Source organism: Salmo salar, chromosome 05 (genome assembly GCF_965601325.2).
Source record: "Salmo salar chromosome 05, fSalSal1, whole genome shotgun sequence".
Classification (NCBI taxonomy): Eukaryota; Metazoa; Chordata; class Actinopteri; order Salmoniformes; family Salmonidae; genus Salmo; species Salmo salar.
Genome location: NC_138295.1, coordinates 21,945,868 through 21,963,484, shown reverse-complemented (window position 1 = coordinate 21,963,484; position 17,617 = coordinate 21,945,868). Strand labels below are relative to the sequence as shown.

The following is a 17,617-nucleotide window of genomic DNA, read 5'->3' as shown; positions in this document are numbered from 1 at the left end:
AGGACAACAAAGTCAAGGTATTGGAGTGGCCATCACAATGCCCTGACCTCAATCCTATGGAAAATATGTGGGTAGAACTGAAAAAGCGTGTGCGAGCAAGGTGGCCTACAAACCTGACTCAGTTACAGCAGCTCTGTCAGGAGGAATTGGCCAAAATTCACCCAACTTATTGTGGGAAGCTTGTGGTAGGCTACCCAAAACGTTTGACCCAAGTTAAACAATTTAAAGGCAATGCTACCAAACATTAATTGACTGTATGTAAACTTCTGACCCACTGGGAATGTGATGAAAGAAATATAAGCTGAAATAAATCATTCTCTCTACTATTATTCTGACATTTCACATTCTTAAAATAAAGTGGTGAACCTAACTGACATGAGACAGGGAATTTTTACTAGGATTAAATGTCAGGAATGGTGAAAAACCGAGTTTAAATGTATTTGGCAAAGGAGTATGTAAACTTCCGACTTCAACTGTATGTCGTCCTCTGTATGTGTTATTTCATAGTATTGATGTCTTCATTATTATTCTACAATGTAGAAAATAGTCAAAATAAAGAAAAACCCTGAAATTAGTAGGTGTGTCCAAACTTATGACTGGTACTATACTTTCCAACCAACTCTTATACAATGAAAATCTATGTAAATGTGGTCTTCTATTCAAATGAAATCTATAAAATAGTATTTTGTACTTCAGCCGACAGGTTAGTTGGTTTAATTTCATTTGCCTCTATATTACAATTTTTATGATAATCACAGATTGCTTTCCCGCATGGGTTCTTTGTCCATGAATACAGAGGCTGTCAAGGCTATAGCTCATAATTATTTGAGGCCTCTGCAGCCTTTCAAGGATTCTGGGCATTGAAACTTGAATGTACATGAGGGTTCTAAGTTATCTGTGTATATAATACTATTTTATATGGTTCTCCTTCATTTGATACTGTTTAATGATGTAAAGGATGTGTTGTCAATTAAAATTCATACAGATAATCCTATTCTTATGTGAAACCTTTTGTAACCTTCAACTCTTCTTGATGTCAGTATCAGAATAAGTATTGTTGTCCGTTAGTATACTCCAATCAGGGTAGGGGTGGTGGGGGGTGGTGGGGGGGTCTAGATTTTAATATATATATATATAAACAAAATAACTCCTCTTGATGTATTTTCAACTCTTCAACTCTTCATTTCAAAACATAAAAAATGTATGTAGTGTTCATACTGTAGCAGTGCATTCCGGTTTTCCCATAATTTATAACCCTTTACTATAACTTATAACCCTTTACTATAACTTATAACCCTTTACTATAACTTAGAACCCTTTACTATAACTTAGAACCCTTTACTATAACTTAGAACCCTTTACTATAACTTAGAACCTTTTACTAGGCAGTTCTATAAAATTATAAAATGGGTAGTTTGGGTCCTGGATGCTGAATTGGCTGAAAGCTGTGGAATATCAAACATTATAAACTGGGTGGTCCGAGCCCTGAATGCTGATTGGCTGACATCCGTGGTATATCATACCGTATACCACGGGAATGACAAAACATTGAATACACCATGGGTATGATGAAAAAAGACTTGTTTAGTATTATATTTATGATGGCAACCAGTTCATAATAGCAAAAAGGCTCCTCTAGGGTTTTGTGGTATATGGCCAATATACCACGGCTAAAGTCTGTATCCAGGCACTCCGCTTCGCGCCGTGCGTAAGAACAGTCCTCAGCCTTGATATAATGGCCATTATAAACTGGGTGGTTTGAGTCCTGAATTCTGATTGGCTGAAAGCCATGGTTTATCTGACCGTATACCACGGGTATGACAAAACATTTAGTTGTACTGCTCTAATTACATTGGTAACCAGTTTATAATAGCAATAATGCACCTCGGGGATTTGTGCCTAAGAACAGCCCTTGGCCGTGGTGTATTGGCCATATACCACACCCCCTCGTGCCTTATTGCTTAAATATACCACACCCCCTCGGACCTTATTGCTTAACTACACCACAACACGGGTGTGATATGGCTCCCCGAAATTATGCCGAAGCGTAACCCAAAATGGTTGCCTTTATTTGTATTTAATTGCACAGCCCGGAGTTGATTATAACTCAGCTACTTGCAGCAGAAGACAATACTAACACACACACATTTTATTCACTGGAGAGAAAACTCATGTTTAGCTTGCTTTGTGCACCTCTGCAGCTAGCAAGCCAGGTAGGTCACTAGCTAACTCAAGGATCTCTCACCAATATAGTTGTTTTCCACCTAACCTTGGAAACAGCAGGTCAAACCAGGAACATATGGGACTTTTTCACTTGTTTTAGTTTTGCCACTTGCGTAATGACTGCATCATTGTAACAGACTAGATAAATTAATGTCCATCTCTGCCCACAGCGAGTGCGGATGGGGCAAATGAGGTAAAGCAAGAGCTTTCAGCAAGAATCTAAGCAAACGCTAGCTAGCCAGCAACCTACATTTACCTGACACATTTCTCCCTGTTATTAGACCTGCGTCATAAAATGATGGTAAACAGCAAGCAACTCTTAAATAGCTATTCTTAACTTTTGGACTTGTTTGTTTGTTTTCTTACATCGACCAAGAATGCTGAACTTTCTCTCAGGAGCAGGAACACCAGTCTGGAAGGTTTGCTGCTTCACCAATGGCCTTACAGAAAAGGGAGAAAGCTTAAGCAATTTCAACATGACCTTTTGTTTCGCACAACACTGCCATATGTTGTCTCTAACCTCAAACAGGTGATTCTCGGGTTCGAAGGGCATGTACAAGACTACTGAGGCAGGTAATCTCAAGCAGCAGCCGGTTTTCTGCATCCATACTGCTGCCTTCCTCCAACATGGCTCATCTACACTGCTGCCTTCCCCCAACATGGCTCATCTACACTGCTGCCTTCCTCCAACATGGCTCATCTACACTGCTGCCTTCCCCCAACATGGCTCATCTACACTGCTGCCTTCCTCCAACATGGCTCATCTACACTGCTGCCTTCCTCCAACATGGCTCATCTACACTGCTGCCTCCCCCAACATGGCTCATCTACACTGCTGCCTTCCTCCAACATGGCTCATCTACACTGCTGCCTTCCCCCAACATGGCTCATCTACACTGCTGCCTCCCCCAACATGGCTCATCTACACTGCTGCCTTCCTCCAACATGGCTCATCTACACTGCTGCCTTCCTCCAACATGGCTCATCTACACTGCTGCCTTCCTCCAACATGGCTCATCTACACTGCTGCCTTCCTCCAACATGGCTCATCTACACTGCTGCCTTCCCCCAACATGGCTCATCTACACTGCTGCCTTCCTCCAACATGGCTCATCTACACTGCTGCCTCCCCCCAACATGGCTCATCTACACTGCTGCCTTCCTCCAACATGGCTCATCTACACTGCTGCCTCCCTCCAACAAGGCTCAGGCACTGCACGCCCTTTTTTCCCTGAGTGTGATGCTGTGAGCTGGAATATGAGGCGCAGACTCATTACAATGCAGGGCAATGGATCAACCCCCGCAAAGAAATAACAAAGCTGCCAAAAACTTGGACTGAGACTCAAGCTCTTGTAGTTGCCGAAGGCTTTTCCCCACATGATGTCACAGCTCCTACCGGTAATGTTATCGAGTCTAACTCGGTGGCTGACCCAGGCTGGCACGAGGGCCTCCCAAACTTCCTCAGCTACTGCCTTATATGGATGGATGCCATGCACTGTATATGGACCATAGGATTGGTCACGCATGGCTTACTCCCAATCTGTGAAATGTCATTCCTCCTCACGTCTTTCGAGAAGATCAGAAGCACTGACTATACAGTGCAATTAAAGTATACATTTGTGCAAAATCACACAATCTGTAGAACTTTATCAACAAACTTTGTTCTTGCATGAAAAAAGCCTACAGTATCTGCCCTCTAATATTACCATCATTATGACCAGTCATCCAGAGCATAATTGTTGATACCTATATCGCAAGCCAGTCATGAAAGTCATTAGCAAACTAAGTGCGGTTGGTGCTGCTTCATTTGACTGGTTAACACGAAATCTGTGTTATATCCCCTGCCTCTGAGAAAGAGAGTCAATGGGCCTAATATGGAGTGATCTTCTCCAGGGGCAGAACCCTGGTAGTGGGCCTGTGTTCTTAGCCGCCACTCACACAGACCTGTCAAATGCTTACTGACATTCTCTCAATCCAATTAATTAGGGCCTAACAAGCTATGGGAATGGGTGGGATTGGGTACGGAGCGATGGCAGAGGCACAACCCTTTTACAGATCCAACCGTCAGCATTTCAGAGGATGCCCAGTAATGAGGTGGCTGAAGGAACTTGGTGGCTCGTGTCATGTGCCTTGGCTCACCTAGAGGATACATTTGCTGGTGACGTCTGTGGGAAATCTGGGCTTTCTCCCCCTGTAATACTTTGGTAGAGTGCTTAAATTTCAAATCACAGTTATAGTAATGCTGTGAACGCACTGCATGGCTTTGTGAAACAGTCACCAAACTGAAACAAAGAGCATAGCTGCGACATAATCATTTTGAAAGTAAGACCAAATTTGTATTTGTATTTATTATGGATCCCCATTAGCTGCTGCTTGCCAGCAACTACTCTTCCTGGGGTCTAGCAAAATTAAGGTAGTTTATACAATAATAAAATACATTACAATACATTCACAGACTGTGTGCCCTTAGGCCCCTACTCCACCACTACCACATATATACAGTACAAAATCTATGTGTACGTGTGTGTGTCGTGTGTATGTTATCGTATGTGTCTGTGCCTATGTTTGTGTTGCTTCAGTCCCAGCTGTTCCATAAGGTGTTTTTTATATCTGTTTTTAAATCTAATTTTACTGCTTGCATGAGTTACTTTATGTGGAATAGAGTTCCATGTAGTCATGGCTCTATTTAGTACTGTACGCCTTCCATAGTCTGTTCTGGACTTGGGGACTGTGAAGAGACCTCTTGTGGCATGTCTTGAGGGGTATGCATGGGTGTCCGAGCTGTGTGCCAGTAGTTTAGACCGACAGCTCGGTGCCTTCAACATGTCAATACCTCTCATAACTACAAGCCGTGATGGAGTCAATCTCTCCTCCACTTTGAGCCAGGAGAGATTGACATGCATATTATTAATGTTAGCTCTCTGTGTACATCCAAGGGCCAGCCGTGCTGCCCTTTTCTGAATCAATTGCAATTTTCCTTTTTTGTGGCACCTGACCACACGACTGAACAGTAGTCCAGGTACGACAAAACTAGGGCCTGTAGGACCTGCCTTGTTGACAGTGCTGTCAAGAAGTTAGAGCACCGCCTTATCATGGACATACTTCTCCCCATTTTAGCAATTGTTGTATCAATATGTTTTGGCCATGACAGTTCACAATCCAGGGTAGCTCCAAGCAGTTTAGTCACCTCAACTTAATCAATTTCCACATGATTTATTAAAATATTTAGTTGAGGTTTAGGGTTTAGTGAATGATTTGTCCCAAATACAATGCTTTAGTTTTAAAAATATTTAGGACACATCCCAATGATGAACAAGGGGAAGACTTGTTCTGTGCATAGAGGATTTGCAATTACAGTTTGCCTCCTCTTCCCTGAGTCTGAAATAATGAATCAAGTAGCGGTGAGCGGAGGTGGCAGCCTCTCCTGCATGGACCAGATGTTGTAAATCCACGGAATCTTCCAGAGACAGGTGCCCTCCAGCCGGTTCCTGTCTGCTGCCTTGGTAATGGTTTGTTTCCTTTCCTGGAACACTGGAGAAATCAGGCAGCACCACTCCAACCTCTATCATCTCCACATTACAAGGTTATACAGCATTTCCAATGCTGGCAGTGGTGTCCTATGACTCTGCTTTATAACGGCTACAATTACTGAGTGGCCAGAGTAAAGACAGTTTGGCCTGTGGGGTCAAAGGATTACCGGTATGTCTGTCTCTTGTTGCCATTATGCCATTTCCTGTATTTGGGCTGCTGTCAAGCAAAGATCTCTGATTTCTTGGTACAGGCCAGACAGTACTGATACGATTTATTACTTGGAGACAAACATTTCAGATCAGACTTTATATCAACAACCACAATGAGGCCACTAGACTGGTTTAATGGATTTGATTAACTGAAGAGCCCCTCATGAAAATAAACGTCACTGGATTCATTTCGGCAAAAAACTATTCGGTGCCATGGCCTGACTGGTATTCTGGCTGTGCCTACTGATTAGACTGGATTTTATTGGGTTGCTGAATTGCAGTGTAATTCACTTCACTGTGCATGTAGGCAAACATTTAAATGGCCCCATAGTAATTACATGCCATGGAGATTGAGGCCACATTTACGTTTAATAAAATAATAACAAACCAAATAATACATGCATAGTGATGGATATAAAACCTGTTCAGTTAGTGGATCCCATTCATCCTGCCTGTCATAAAAGCTGTGTTGCGACCACAATGAAATTAGACAGCTACATCCATCACGGCTTTGCCAGCGATGTCTTCTTAGAGCTCACTCCCGGGCTCTATCTCCCGTTTTTCAATTATGTATTTTGTGTACTCTTCCCCCTGTTTCCTCAGTTTCTTTGGCTTACATCTCCAAAACTTCAGGGATTAAAAAGGGATGAAGAAAGGATGAATACTGTCATAAATCGTTTTAGATTTTCTGGTAGTAAAGATGAGAGGGATACCTGGTGAAAACAAAAATTTCATCCTAAAGATACCAACTGTACACAGCACCTCTCATGTTTACTGATGCAAGAGAAGTTAAAAGGAACGTGAAACAAAAATAACTCCATTAAAACAACACTATGATGAAAGTTATCAAAAGACTCCAAATTTATCCTAGCAGGAACAGAAAGAGGTCCATGGTTTCACCTCCAATCTCGCCTTTTTTAAACCAGTAACAGTCTGCAATTTCAAGTCTGACATTTAATTAAATAAATTATTTCTCTGAGGATCTTACAAAACTATAGTGGACCACAGGTCCGCAGCTCTGTTTCCGATTGACGCAGGTAAACCGGCTGCTGATGTCGCATCTGAAGGGGAGTCAGTCTTCCTTGAAACACTTCCTCACATTTCCTCTTCATCACAGATGGAATATTAGGTAAACATACTCATTCTCACTCAAAGACCATATTGTCTGTATTAGGTGCAATCTGTGCAATCTAAATATACATTTCACAGCTTACTACAGGAACTTTGAAATATAAGTCCTTGGACAATTGACGGCCATTCTCTTTCCAACAAACCTATCTACCTAAATAAAACTTCAGTCAGTCATCCCAAGATAGCTATGTCCCAGAAACACAGTGGCAGACTGGGTAGCTATTTGGTAGCCGAGCTTAAGCCCTCCATTTGAAGTTGTGTCACAAAGGAGCTGTGTCTACCTGTCTGGAACAGGCTTTCTCTCTGGATAACCGCCGACAGACTCCGAACTAATGAGGCTCTGTTTGGCCCTTGGAGGCCACTGTATGTCTATAACCCCAGAGCCATCTCCTGAATTTCTTAACAGGCCTGGTGAGGGGAGAGCCACAGCTTTTAGCCCTACCAAGAGCCCTACTTCTAACAAGTACCATTTCAGTCCAACTTCGCATTTTTAGCTCCGGTATCAACAGTAATTTCCAAATGACCACAAAGATGAATCCTGAGCCAAGGACCTCAGGAGTTCTTCAACTGTGACTCGCTCCTAACTCCTTACATGATGTGTTGTCTGGAGCTAGTAGGGTTTAATATTGTAGGCAGATGATTACGTGTAGTATTGAATAATGTCAGGAGGAAAGGTCAAAGCCATCAAGCTGATTGACACTAGATGAATGGCAAAGTTCCGGGCAGCAAGGTTTAAAGCATCTATTAGGCCCAGACAATATGGGTTTAAAGCATCTACAAGGCCCAGACAATAGGGTTTAAAGCATCTATAAGGCCCAGACAATAGGGTTTAAAGCATCTATAAGGCCCAGACAATAGGGTTTAAAGCATCTATTAGGCCCAGACAATAGGGTTTAAAGCATGTATTAGGCCCAGACAATAGGGTTTAAAGCATCTATAAGGCCCAGACAATAGGGTTTACAGCATCTATAAGGCCCAGACAATAGGGTTTACAGCATCTATAAGGCCCAGACAATAGGGTTTAAAGCATCTATTAGGCCCAGACAATAGGGTTTAAAGCATCTACAAGGCCCAGACAATAGGGTTTAAAGCATCTACAAGGCCCAGACAATAGGGTTTAAAGCATCTATTAGGCCCAGACAATAGGGTTTAAAGCATCTATAAGGCCCAGACAATAGGGTTTAAAGCATCTATTAGGCCCAGACAATAGGGTTTAAAGCATCTATAAGGCCCAGACAATAGGGTTTAAAGCATCTATTAGGCCCAGACAATAGGGTTCAAAGCATCTATAAGGCACAGACAATAGGGTTTACAGCATCTATAAGGCCCAGACAATAGGGTTTAAAGCATCTATAAGGCCCAGACAATAGGTTTTAAAGTATCTATAAGGCCCAGACAATAGGTTTTCAAGTATCTATAAGGCCCAGACAATAGGGTTTAAAGCATCTATAAGGCCCAGACAATAGGATTTAAAGTATCTATAAGGCCCAGACAATAGCAAGGGAACAGAGGCAGCTAACAGCTTTTAACGTCAGGTTCTACCAGGAAGAATATCATGATGATCACATCTCAAACACTAATGACTGGGTCTGGATGGATGGATAACTAGGTGGATGCTACAGTATGTGTCCTTTTGATTAATTTATTTTTATTCAGGGGATGAAATGGCAACGGTACTTAACTGAAATGATACAAGTCTGAGGAGGAAATTGTTTCCACTACTGTATAAAAACAAGATCTGAATGAAATCTGTTCATGTGACCTACTCAAAGACATCAAAATCACATCATTTTATGATGTGACGCTTGTGACAATAGTATAATATTGTTATATTGGTTATTATAGGCATTATAATCCAATATTGAAATTGATTGCTTCCTAATATTTCTTTATAATGTGAAGATCAGTTGCAGTTTTCAGTGATGTATTTTCTATTGTTCTACCTCACAAGGACAAAGGGTCACACTTACTCCTCAGGACAAGTCTTATTATGAAGAGAACAATAAGATTTTTTTTATATTTTTTATCATCAACAATGATATATATGAGCATCTGATGTGATTGTAATGACTTGGCCATTTCTCCCACATGAGAAACCGTGCACATCTGCTATATGCTCATCATGGGTAATACCTGCCTCAAATGAGATTTGTGACAAATCCCTTACAAGAACACAGCCAATATGCTTGATGATAGCATGCTTGGGGGTGTCTCCATTAAAGACACAGGTCATGCCCCACAATGTCAAAACCCTTAAACATCACATTGCCTATATGATAGAATAGTGAGGTACCCATTGAATCCATAAAATAGTGAGAAACCTATTGAAATCATTAAAATAGTGAGGAACCCATTGACTCCATTAGAATAATCAGGAACCCATTGACTCCATTACAATAGTCAGGAACACACTGACTCCCTTAGAATAGTAAGGAACCCATTGACTCCATTAGAATAGTCAGGAACCCATTGACTCCATTAGAATAGTAAGGAACCCATTGACTCCATTAGAATAGTCAGGAACCCATTGACTCCATTAGAATAGTAAGGAACCCATTGACTCCATTAGAATAGTAAGGAACCCATTGACTCCATTAGAATAGTAAGGAACCCATTGACTCCATTAGAATAATCAGGAACCCATTGACTCCATTACAATAGTCAGGAACACACTGACTCCCTTAGAATAGTAAGGAACCCATTGACTCCATTAGAATAGTCAGGAACCCATTGACTCCATTAGAATAGTAAGGAACCCATTGACTCCATTAGAATAGTCAGGAACCCATTGACTCCATTAGAATAGTAAGGAACCCATTGACTCCATTAGAATAGTAAGGAACCCATTGACTCCTTTAGAATAATCAGGAACCCATTGACTCCATTAGAATTGTCTTCCCTGTGGCTCAGTTGGTAGAGCATGGTGTTTGCAATGCCAGCATGGTGTGTGCAACGCCAGGGTTGTGGGTTCAATTCCCACGGGGGGCCAGTACAACAACAAAAAAATGCATGAAATGTATGCATTCACTACGGTAAGTTGCTCTGGATAAGAGCCTCTGCTAAATGACTAAAATGTAGAATAGTCAGGAATCCATTAGAATAGTCAGGAACCCATTGAATCTGTTAGAATAGTAAGGAACCCATTGATTCCATTTAAATAGTAAGGAACCCGTTGACTCCATTAGAATAGTGAGGAACCCATTGACTCTGTTAGAAGTGAATCAATCTGTCTGCATTTTGGTTTGTCTGACTCGTACTGAAATACAGACAGAATCGGGTGTGAACATTACACACTGTAAAAGTGCTCATTTATCTGTGATTAGTGCCTGTTGTATTTTTCTAAAGCAGAAATGTCATAAGTTTGATAGCTTTAAAGCTCATTTTCAGCCATTAGATTAATCCCTACCAATTCAAAACTCTCACTCCTGCTGTGGAGTAGTTGTCAATCATTTTCAAATTGAAATGGTTCCTAGTCTCAATGCCACCAGAGATCATTTCTTACCCATTCAATATGAACCAATAATATTCAATGCAATCACCTTGCGCTACAGTTGGACTTGGCTCCTTGATATCAAATGGTAGTGATCTGACTGATGTACCATAGATGGTATCTCTAAGTTAACATGGTGGGCGAATAAATAGAAAAACCAAAAAGGGAACATTGCATTGCACAAACGTATTCAATCCTGTATCGTTTTGGCCCCCATATGGATCTGTCAAAGGCAAACCTTGTGCACATTCATCATGCAGATACGATCAATGCTTGGACAGTCTCTTCTGGCTTTTCAAATTCTTCTCCTTTCTCATTGGGGTGGACAAGGTGGTTATTCACACTGAGCTCCAACTCATCTGAATGCAGTATCTGGCCTTCCTGTTAGATGAATGTCTTCTTGGAGACCCTAGGCCCTGGACGGAAGATCATCATCCCTCTTGGTCTACATCTCTCTCGAACCCAAAGAGGTAGAGATTACTGTAGTTTCACAAAACCAGCTAGTCTTAATGAGTAATCACTGAGGTTTACAGCAACCTAACATACGGTATTTTGATATATATATATATATATATATATATATATATACATACACATATACATACATACATACATACATACATACATACATACATACATACATACATACATACATACATACATACATACAAACACAGTGCCTTCAGAAAGTATTCACACATTTCTTGACTTTAAAAACCTCCCTGGTCTTTGTGGTTGTGTGCTTGAAATTCACTGCTCGATTTAGGGACCTTACAATTATCTGTATGTCTGGGGTACAGAGATGGGATAGTCATTTAAAAATCATGTTAAACACTATTATTGCACAAAAGTTAAGTCCATGCAACTCATTATGTGACTTGTTAAGCACTTTTTACTCCTGAACGTATTTAGGCTTGCCATAACAAAAAGGTTGAATTCTTTTTGACTCAAGACATTTCATTTCTAATTAAGTTGTAAACATTTCTAAAAACATAATTCCTCTTTAACATTATGCGGTATTGTGTGTAGATCAGTGACACAAAATATCAATTTAATCAATTTGAAATTTGTAACACAGCAAAATTCGGAAAAGTTCGCAAAGAAGGACACCTGACATTGAATATCCCTTTGAGCATGGTGCAGTTATTAATTTTACATTTTGGATGGTGTATCAATACACCCAGTCACTACAAATATACATGCGTCCTTCCTAACTCATTTGCTGGAGAGAAAGGAAACCGCTCAGGGATTTATACATGAGGCCAATGGTGACTTTAAAACTGTTACAGAGTTTAATGGCTGTGATAAGAGAAAAATTATGATGCATCAACAACATTGTAGTTACTACACAATACTAACATAAATGACAGAGTGAAAAGAAGGAAGCCAGTACAGAATAAAAATATTCTAAAACATATAATACAAGTAATACTGCGGAAAAATGTGTCAAAGCTGAGTGTACAGAACATTTGGAACATCTTCCTAATATTGACTTGCACCCCCTTTTGCCCTCATAACAGCCTCAATTCGTAGGGGCATGGACTCGAGAAGGTGTCGAAAGCGTTCCACAGGGACTCTGGCCCATGTTGACTCCAATGCTTCCGACAGTTATGTCAAGTTGGCTGGAGGTCCTTTGGGTGGTGGACCATTCTTCATACACACGGGAAACTGTTGAGCGTGAAAATCACAGCAGCGTTTCAGTTCTTGACACACTCAAACAGGTGCGCCTGGCACCTACTAACATACCCTGTATATTTTGTCTTGCCCATTCATCTTCTAAATGGCACACATACACAATCCATGTCTCAATTGTCTCAAGGCTTAAAAATCCTTCTTTAACCTGTCTCCTCCCCTTCATCTACACTGATTGAAGTGGATTTATCAAGCGACATCAATAAGGGATCATAGCTTTCACCTGGTTAGTCTGTCATCGAAAGAGCAGGTATTCTTAATGTATTGTACACTCAGTGTATATTCAGCTGTAGAATATTCTTCTATATTTAACCATATATTCTCACAATGCTCTCCATGGAAAGATGGTAATATGTGTAGGTCTATTTTTTACAGATGGTCACTGATTCCATCCCAGACCGAGTGTTTCCTTTAGTACAGTATGTGCTCTTTTATTGCATTCCTGGAAATTGACATCATTATGAATCCCCAGTGTTATCGATGTGCAATGGGAGCAGTTTGATCAAACAGGCTGTTCTATCTATATGCTGTTGTTTGACATGGTTATGTGAGTTAAACCCCAGTCTTATCAACCACACTGCTGCCTCGTCAGTAGGCCACATAAATGCATAATGTCATCTACAGAAATTGTGATCTATGTACACTGTGCCTTCGTTGTTCTGATGGATTGAATTGTTGCCTGTGCTCATTAGTTTGGACAAGTGGCTCAACAACACTGCAATTACCTCAGAAATGTGCCAATGCAAATACAAAACACCTATAATACTGCAAGTTTGTGTGAGAACAAAAGACAATGATTGAATACTTAAGCTGGAAAATTGCACCATTATGCTTCTGTTGAGGTAAAGCTAGTTATGGATGCATAGCAGCAAGATCCATCCGTTATTGATGACAACTGCAAACACCTAATTCAGAGAAGAAAATGGCAGACCATCCAATTGGCTTAAACAGACCTCTTCTCCACCTTATGCCAATTGAATAGACATTGAATCATATCATGTTATGATTCTCAATGCATAACTGTATTCATTTCCTTTCAGAATTCCACACCTCCAACCCCTTCATTTCTCTAATGAAAACAGTCCTGGAGTTGCTGAAGAGAATATCAATACTGAGTGTAAATGTCTGTTCTCCTGTTAGCCAGCTGTTGATGAGTTGGGAATGCCAGTTCCCAATTGAGATAGGAATGATCAACTCTGGTGTCATGGCCGTGTCAATAACCATAATGGTATTATCCCCGCCTTGCAACAAGGTCAGGATTAACATGTCAGTGTTGTCTTGACTAATAGACATTGATAGTTTACAACTTGCGGCTCTCCTTTCTCACTTGCACGCATCAGAGGCAAAAAATCGATCGCGACTTCATCCAATCACACTGAGAGCGTCTGTCATTCAACAATGATGACGAAGCCACCCAGGTACCTCTGTGAAATTGGTTGAAATTATTAATATGGGGGAATGTGTCACCTTTTCTATACTGTTAATCTGAAATCAGTCAAACGATCAGTAGAACAGTTCAATGCAGTGGCAGTCAAACGATCAGTAGAACAGTTCAATGCAGTGGCAGTCAAACGATCAGTAGAACAGTTCAATGCAGCGGCAGTCAAACGATCAGTAGAAAAGTTCAATGCAGTGGCAGTAAATGAGGGTACCAGTAAATTGTGAAGGTTTCACCAGCACCACTCATAAAGTGAAGGAAAAACGTGATGTATCTTGTTGAATTTAGTAAATATATGCCCAAGTAGGATTAGATAGAATGATATCCACTAGAGTCCTATGAATGCTACAGTTAGATTGGACAAGACTCGTATCCCCGTGGACCAGTTTGTACATTAAACATTCTCCATTCAGGCTACAAAGGCTTCGATTGCCTCCTTAACTCGATTGAATGGCGAGAATACAGAAGAAAAAAAAACAGGAAAAATATGCTTTCTTTATGAAACCCCATTTTCAACCATAATGATAGAGTGGCTAATGCCTAGGAATGATAGCACAGGATGTTGCGTATTGCGTTTAGCCAATCAAGTTGCAATGGTCTGTTGTTTACCCCTGGCTGAAAGCTGGCACAAAATCTGGAAGTAGCATTAGCCACTCTTGCATGGTGGTGGAAAATGGTGTTTCATTTTAAAAAAGTGTGCAAATTTTCCCAGTTTTTTCCCAACCATTAAATCAAGTTGTGGTATTAAAAAAACATTCAGTTAATGTGTTCTGTCACGTACATGAGGTAGAATTGCATGAAATGCGTTTTAAAAAAAAATGCTGATTTTTATTATGGCTTTATTATAAAGTGGCTATTTCTTCAACAGTAAATTTACTTACTACCCATCGAATTGCATTTTGATGCATGGATTTGTTTACAGGGGTTGTGGTCAGGCAATTTCTTAATCTGGCCCTGTTTGAATGCTAAAATGAAACAACTCATTATCATCATGTGCAGGTTTTTGGGCTAGGTTGTAGCCTAATGTTGTCAGAGAGTAGTTGATGTACACGCACGTACACACACAATTTCAATGAGTTCCTACAATAGCCCACATGTTGACAATATCCCGTCATAATGGTGTATGCGGATTATTGGGCCATATCAATTATTTATATAGGTATCAGGACACCATAGAACACTTATGAAGTGCTAGTCAGTCACTTAATTTCGACCTCATATTGAGATTCAATGTGGCATTCATTGCAAGGAAGTAATCGCAGATTCTCCAAATGGCGTAAACATAATATCCGACAACTAAAATGTAGGCAAAATTATTGCGCGGCAACAACTAAATCACTCCTCATAATTTCTACCATAAAATCAACTTCCACCGAAATGTATTATTGTGCTAGTGGGAACATGGTTTTATTGAAATATACATAGGTCAGTGATAGAAAATAAAAGCATACTTTATTTTCCTAAATGTACTTTGGTAGCCTATTTGCTCAACAGAAAGAGTTATCCAAATATGCGGGTTTTCTGCATATTGCGAACAGGTTGCAAAACTGAAAATCTCCTTGGTTTCTGTATCCCATGAAATCTTGATCAGATGAACGTGTCTATCAATACTCAATAGTTGCAATATCTCGTAGGGCAGTACAGGTAGAAAATACGCCTGTTTACTTACCGAAGAAGACGAGATGAAATAGGTAAACTCCCCAAAGATCCATTTTGATTTCCGATGTAAAATTCTGTTTAAATGATTCCAGGTAACGCACCACTACACCTACACCTTTGAAATTACACTCAAATACATCCTCCTGTACAAGTGGACTGAATTGTTACAAAGGGATTGATAACCAAAATAACTCCTTGTTCACTAAATGTTTCAGAATTCCAGAAGTTTCCCGAAAGTGGATGGATTAATCAAATGTCATGGACATAAATAAATAAAAATACGGGCGTAATCGTTATGTAAAACGAACATGTAAAACGTGTTATAGACCCTGAAAAGTTATCTAGGCTACATCTAGGATCAGGTATGTGAGAGTTTGGGGTTGCCCGCCGCTGTTCTTTCTCCGCCGAAAGCAAGTCCTCTTCGAACGTATTTTCTGTTGGTAAGTGGGAAAGAGAGTGGCTCGGATGGACTAACTGCTGAGAGCGACGTAGGTGAGCATGAGGGAATGGGAGAGGGTGGGGGAGCAAAAGGGGTTACGTAGAGTGGAAGGGACAGAGACACATGACATGCAATGCTCGTGGAAAAAAAATCACGCAGCATAATATCGCCTCTACAATCCAACAGGCATATAGGTCAAGTTATATTGTACTATTTGTTTCCCAATCTTTCTCAGTTCCGATTGGAAAAGAAGATATACCTACCAATTAAGTGAAACTGACTAACAATGATGGATGAACAACACCATAATAGATAGTCTGACTGAATTCAACAAGATGCATACAAATGTCCCTGCACTTTAGGACTGGTGTTGCATTTAAATCATTGTTTATGTTTTATTATCCCAACTTTGCGTGGCAACTGGCAAGGCCAGCACTGTTGATTCAGATTGAAGACAATTGTAAATAGGCCTACACACAATAAATCTTGAAATTACACTGTGACAGAATGATAAGAAAACATGCAAGAGGGAAAATAAATGTGTAATTAAAAGGGGTGCTAAAACAAAACCACGTTTTGGGTGGATACAATTCAATCTATAGATATATCCATAAATCTATAATAGGAGACAGATAAACTCCTGGGGGGGAAATAATATTTGGCTTTCGGCACTAAAATAATAATTTGCTGCTGTCTGCTTCAGTATCTGTTTATTATTTCTATCTTGTTTGTAAAGCACTTTCCTCAGTCATCGTTTTTTTCCATTCTTGGCTCTTGTATGGCGCTATCTTGGAGGAGACTACCAGATTCCATGACAGCTGGTCCATTTGTGGGTTGTTTTGTGAGAAACACACGAGCCCGGGATTATGACTTTGTTGTTAAGAGTAACAATGACTGGGGAGGGACGAGGGAGGGTAAAGGCTCTGGGAGGTGGTTGGTTGGATAGATGGACGGGTGTTGTGCATTGCAGAATGTCTAGAATATCATGTGACTTGTTGCGCACATAACAATCTCTATAAAATATATCAAAGAGAAGAGTCGAAATGAAGCTGGGGACAGCCTTCTAATACCATGACACTGATTCTTGAACGGTTTAAAATATGACTATTGTGTCAAGTCCATCTTTAATGTGTCAGAGACTCACAGCATCTTCTAACTAGAGAGCAGGGCTGGGAAACTCTGGTGCTGGAGAGCTGCGTTGGTTCCACACTTGATTCAAATGTTCAAATAATCATGGTCTTCAATTTGGACAATGATTATTTCATGACATGTGTGAAGTTTATGGCCCAGCGCCTAATTCAATGACAGCAGTCGTCCAGGAAGTGCATTTGGGCTGTATTGATCCACCTTTTGGCTCAGCTCCAAAATGGTGACAGCAGCCAATTGAGTTTCCACATGATCCATCCAAACAGAGCTGGCAGGAGATAACCACCGGTCGGTCAACCATGTTGGATCACAGTGTAAGGCTGCCTACAGGTCCAGCAGGATTGCTGCCATTGGACACAATGCAACTTGGGCAGTATAGCAGCTTTCTTTGATTTCAAAGGAAGCATTCCCTCAGTGGCTGATGGCTGATGGCAATGCCAGACGTCTGATGGCTGTAGTGCCCACAGGTCCAAGAGGATCATCCAGCTGTTTGCTAAAGACTGAATGGAGACCACTGGAGAACAGTTGTAGCTGCTTGGTGTCTCGTTGATTGTCATTCATGGTTTTCCTCAACTATATTTGAGTGTACAGCAATAACAATCCATTTTGGTTTCATTTTTACCATACCGGCATGGGTGATAATGGGGGGCAATTATAAT

General features: G+C 40.6%; 1 protein-coding gene across 1 annotated transcript in view; it reads right to left on the bottom strand.

Annotated features, from left to right (window-relative positions):
* Positions 1–15,888, bottom strand: part of gfra4b (GDNF family receptor alpha 4b) — a 92,998-nt gene extending 77,110 nt beyond the window's left edge. Inside the window, exon 1 of the mRNA XM_014199109.3 lies at positions 15,384–15,888. Coding sequence (XP_014054584.1) covers positions 15,384–15,426 — 43 coding nt within the window. The 5' untranslated portion in view covers positions 15,427–15,888. The remainder of the gene's footprint in view (positions 1–15,383) is intronic.
* Positions 15,889–17,617: the final 1,729 nt, after the last annotated feature.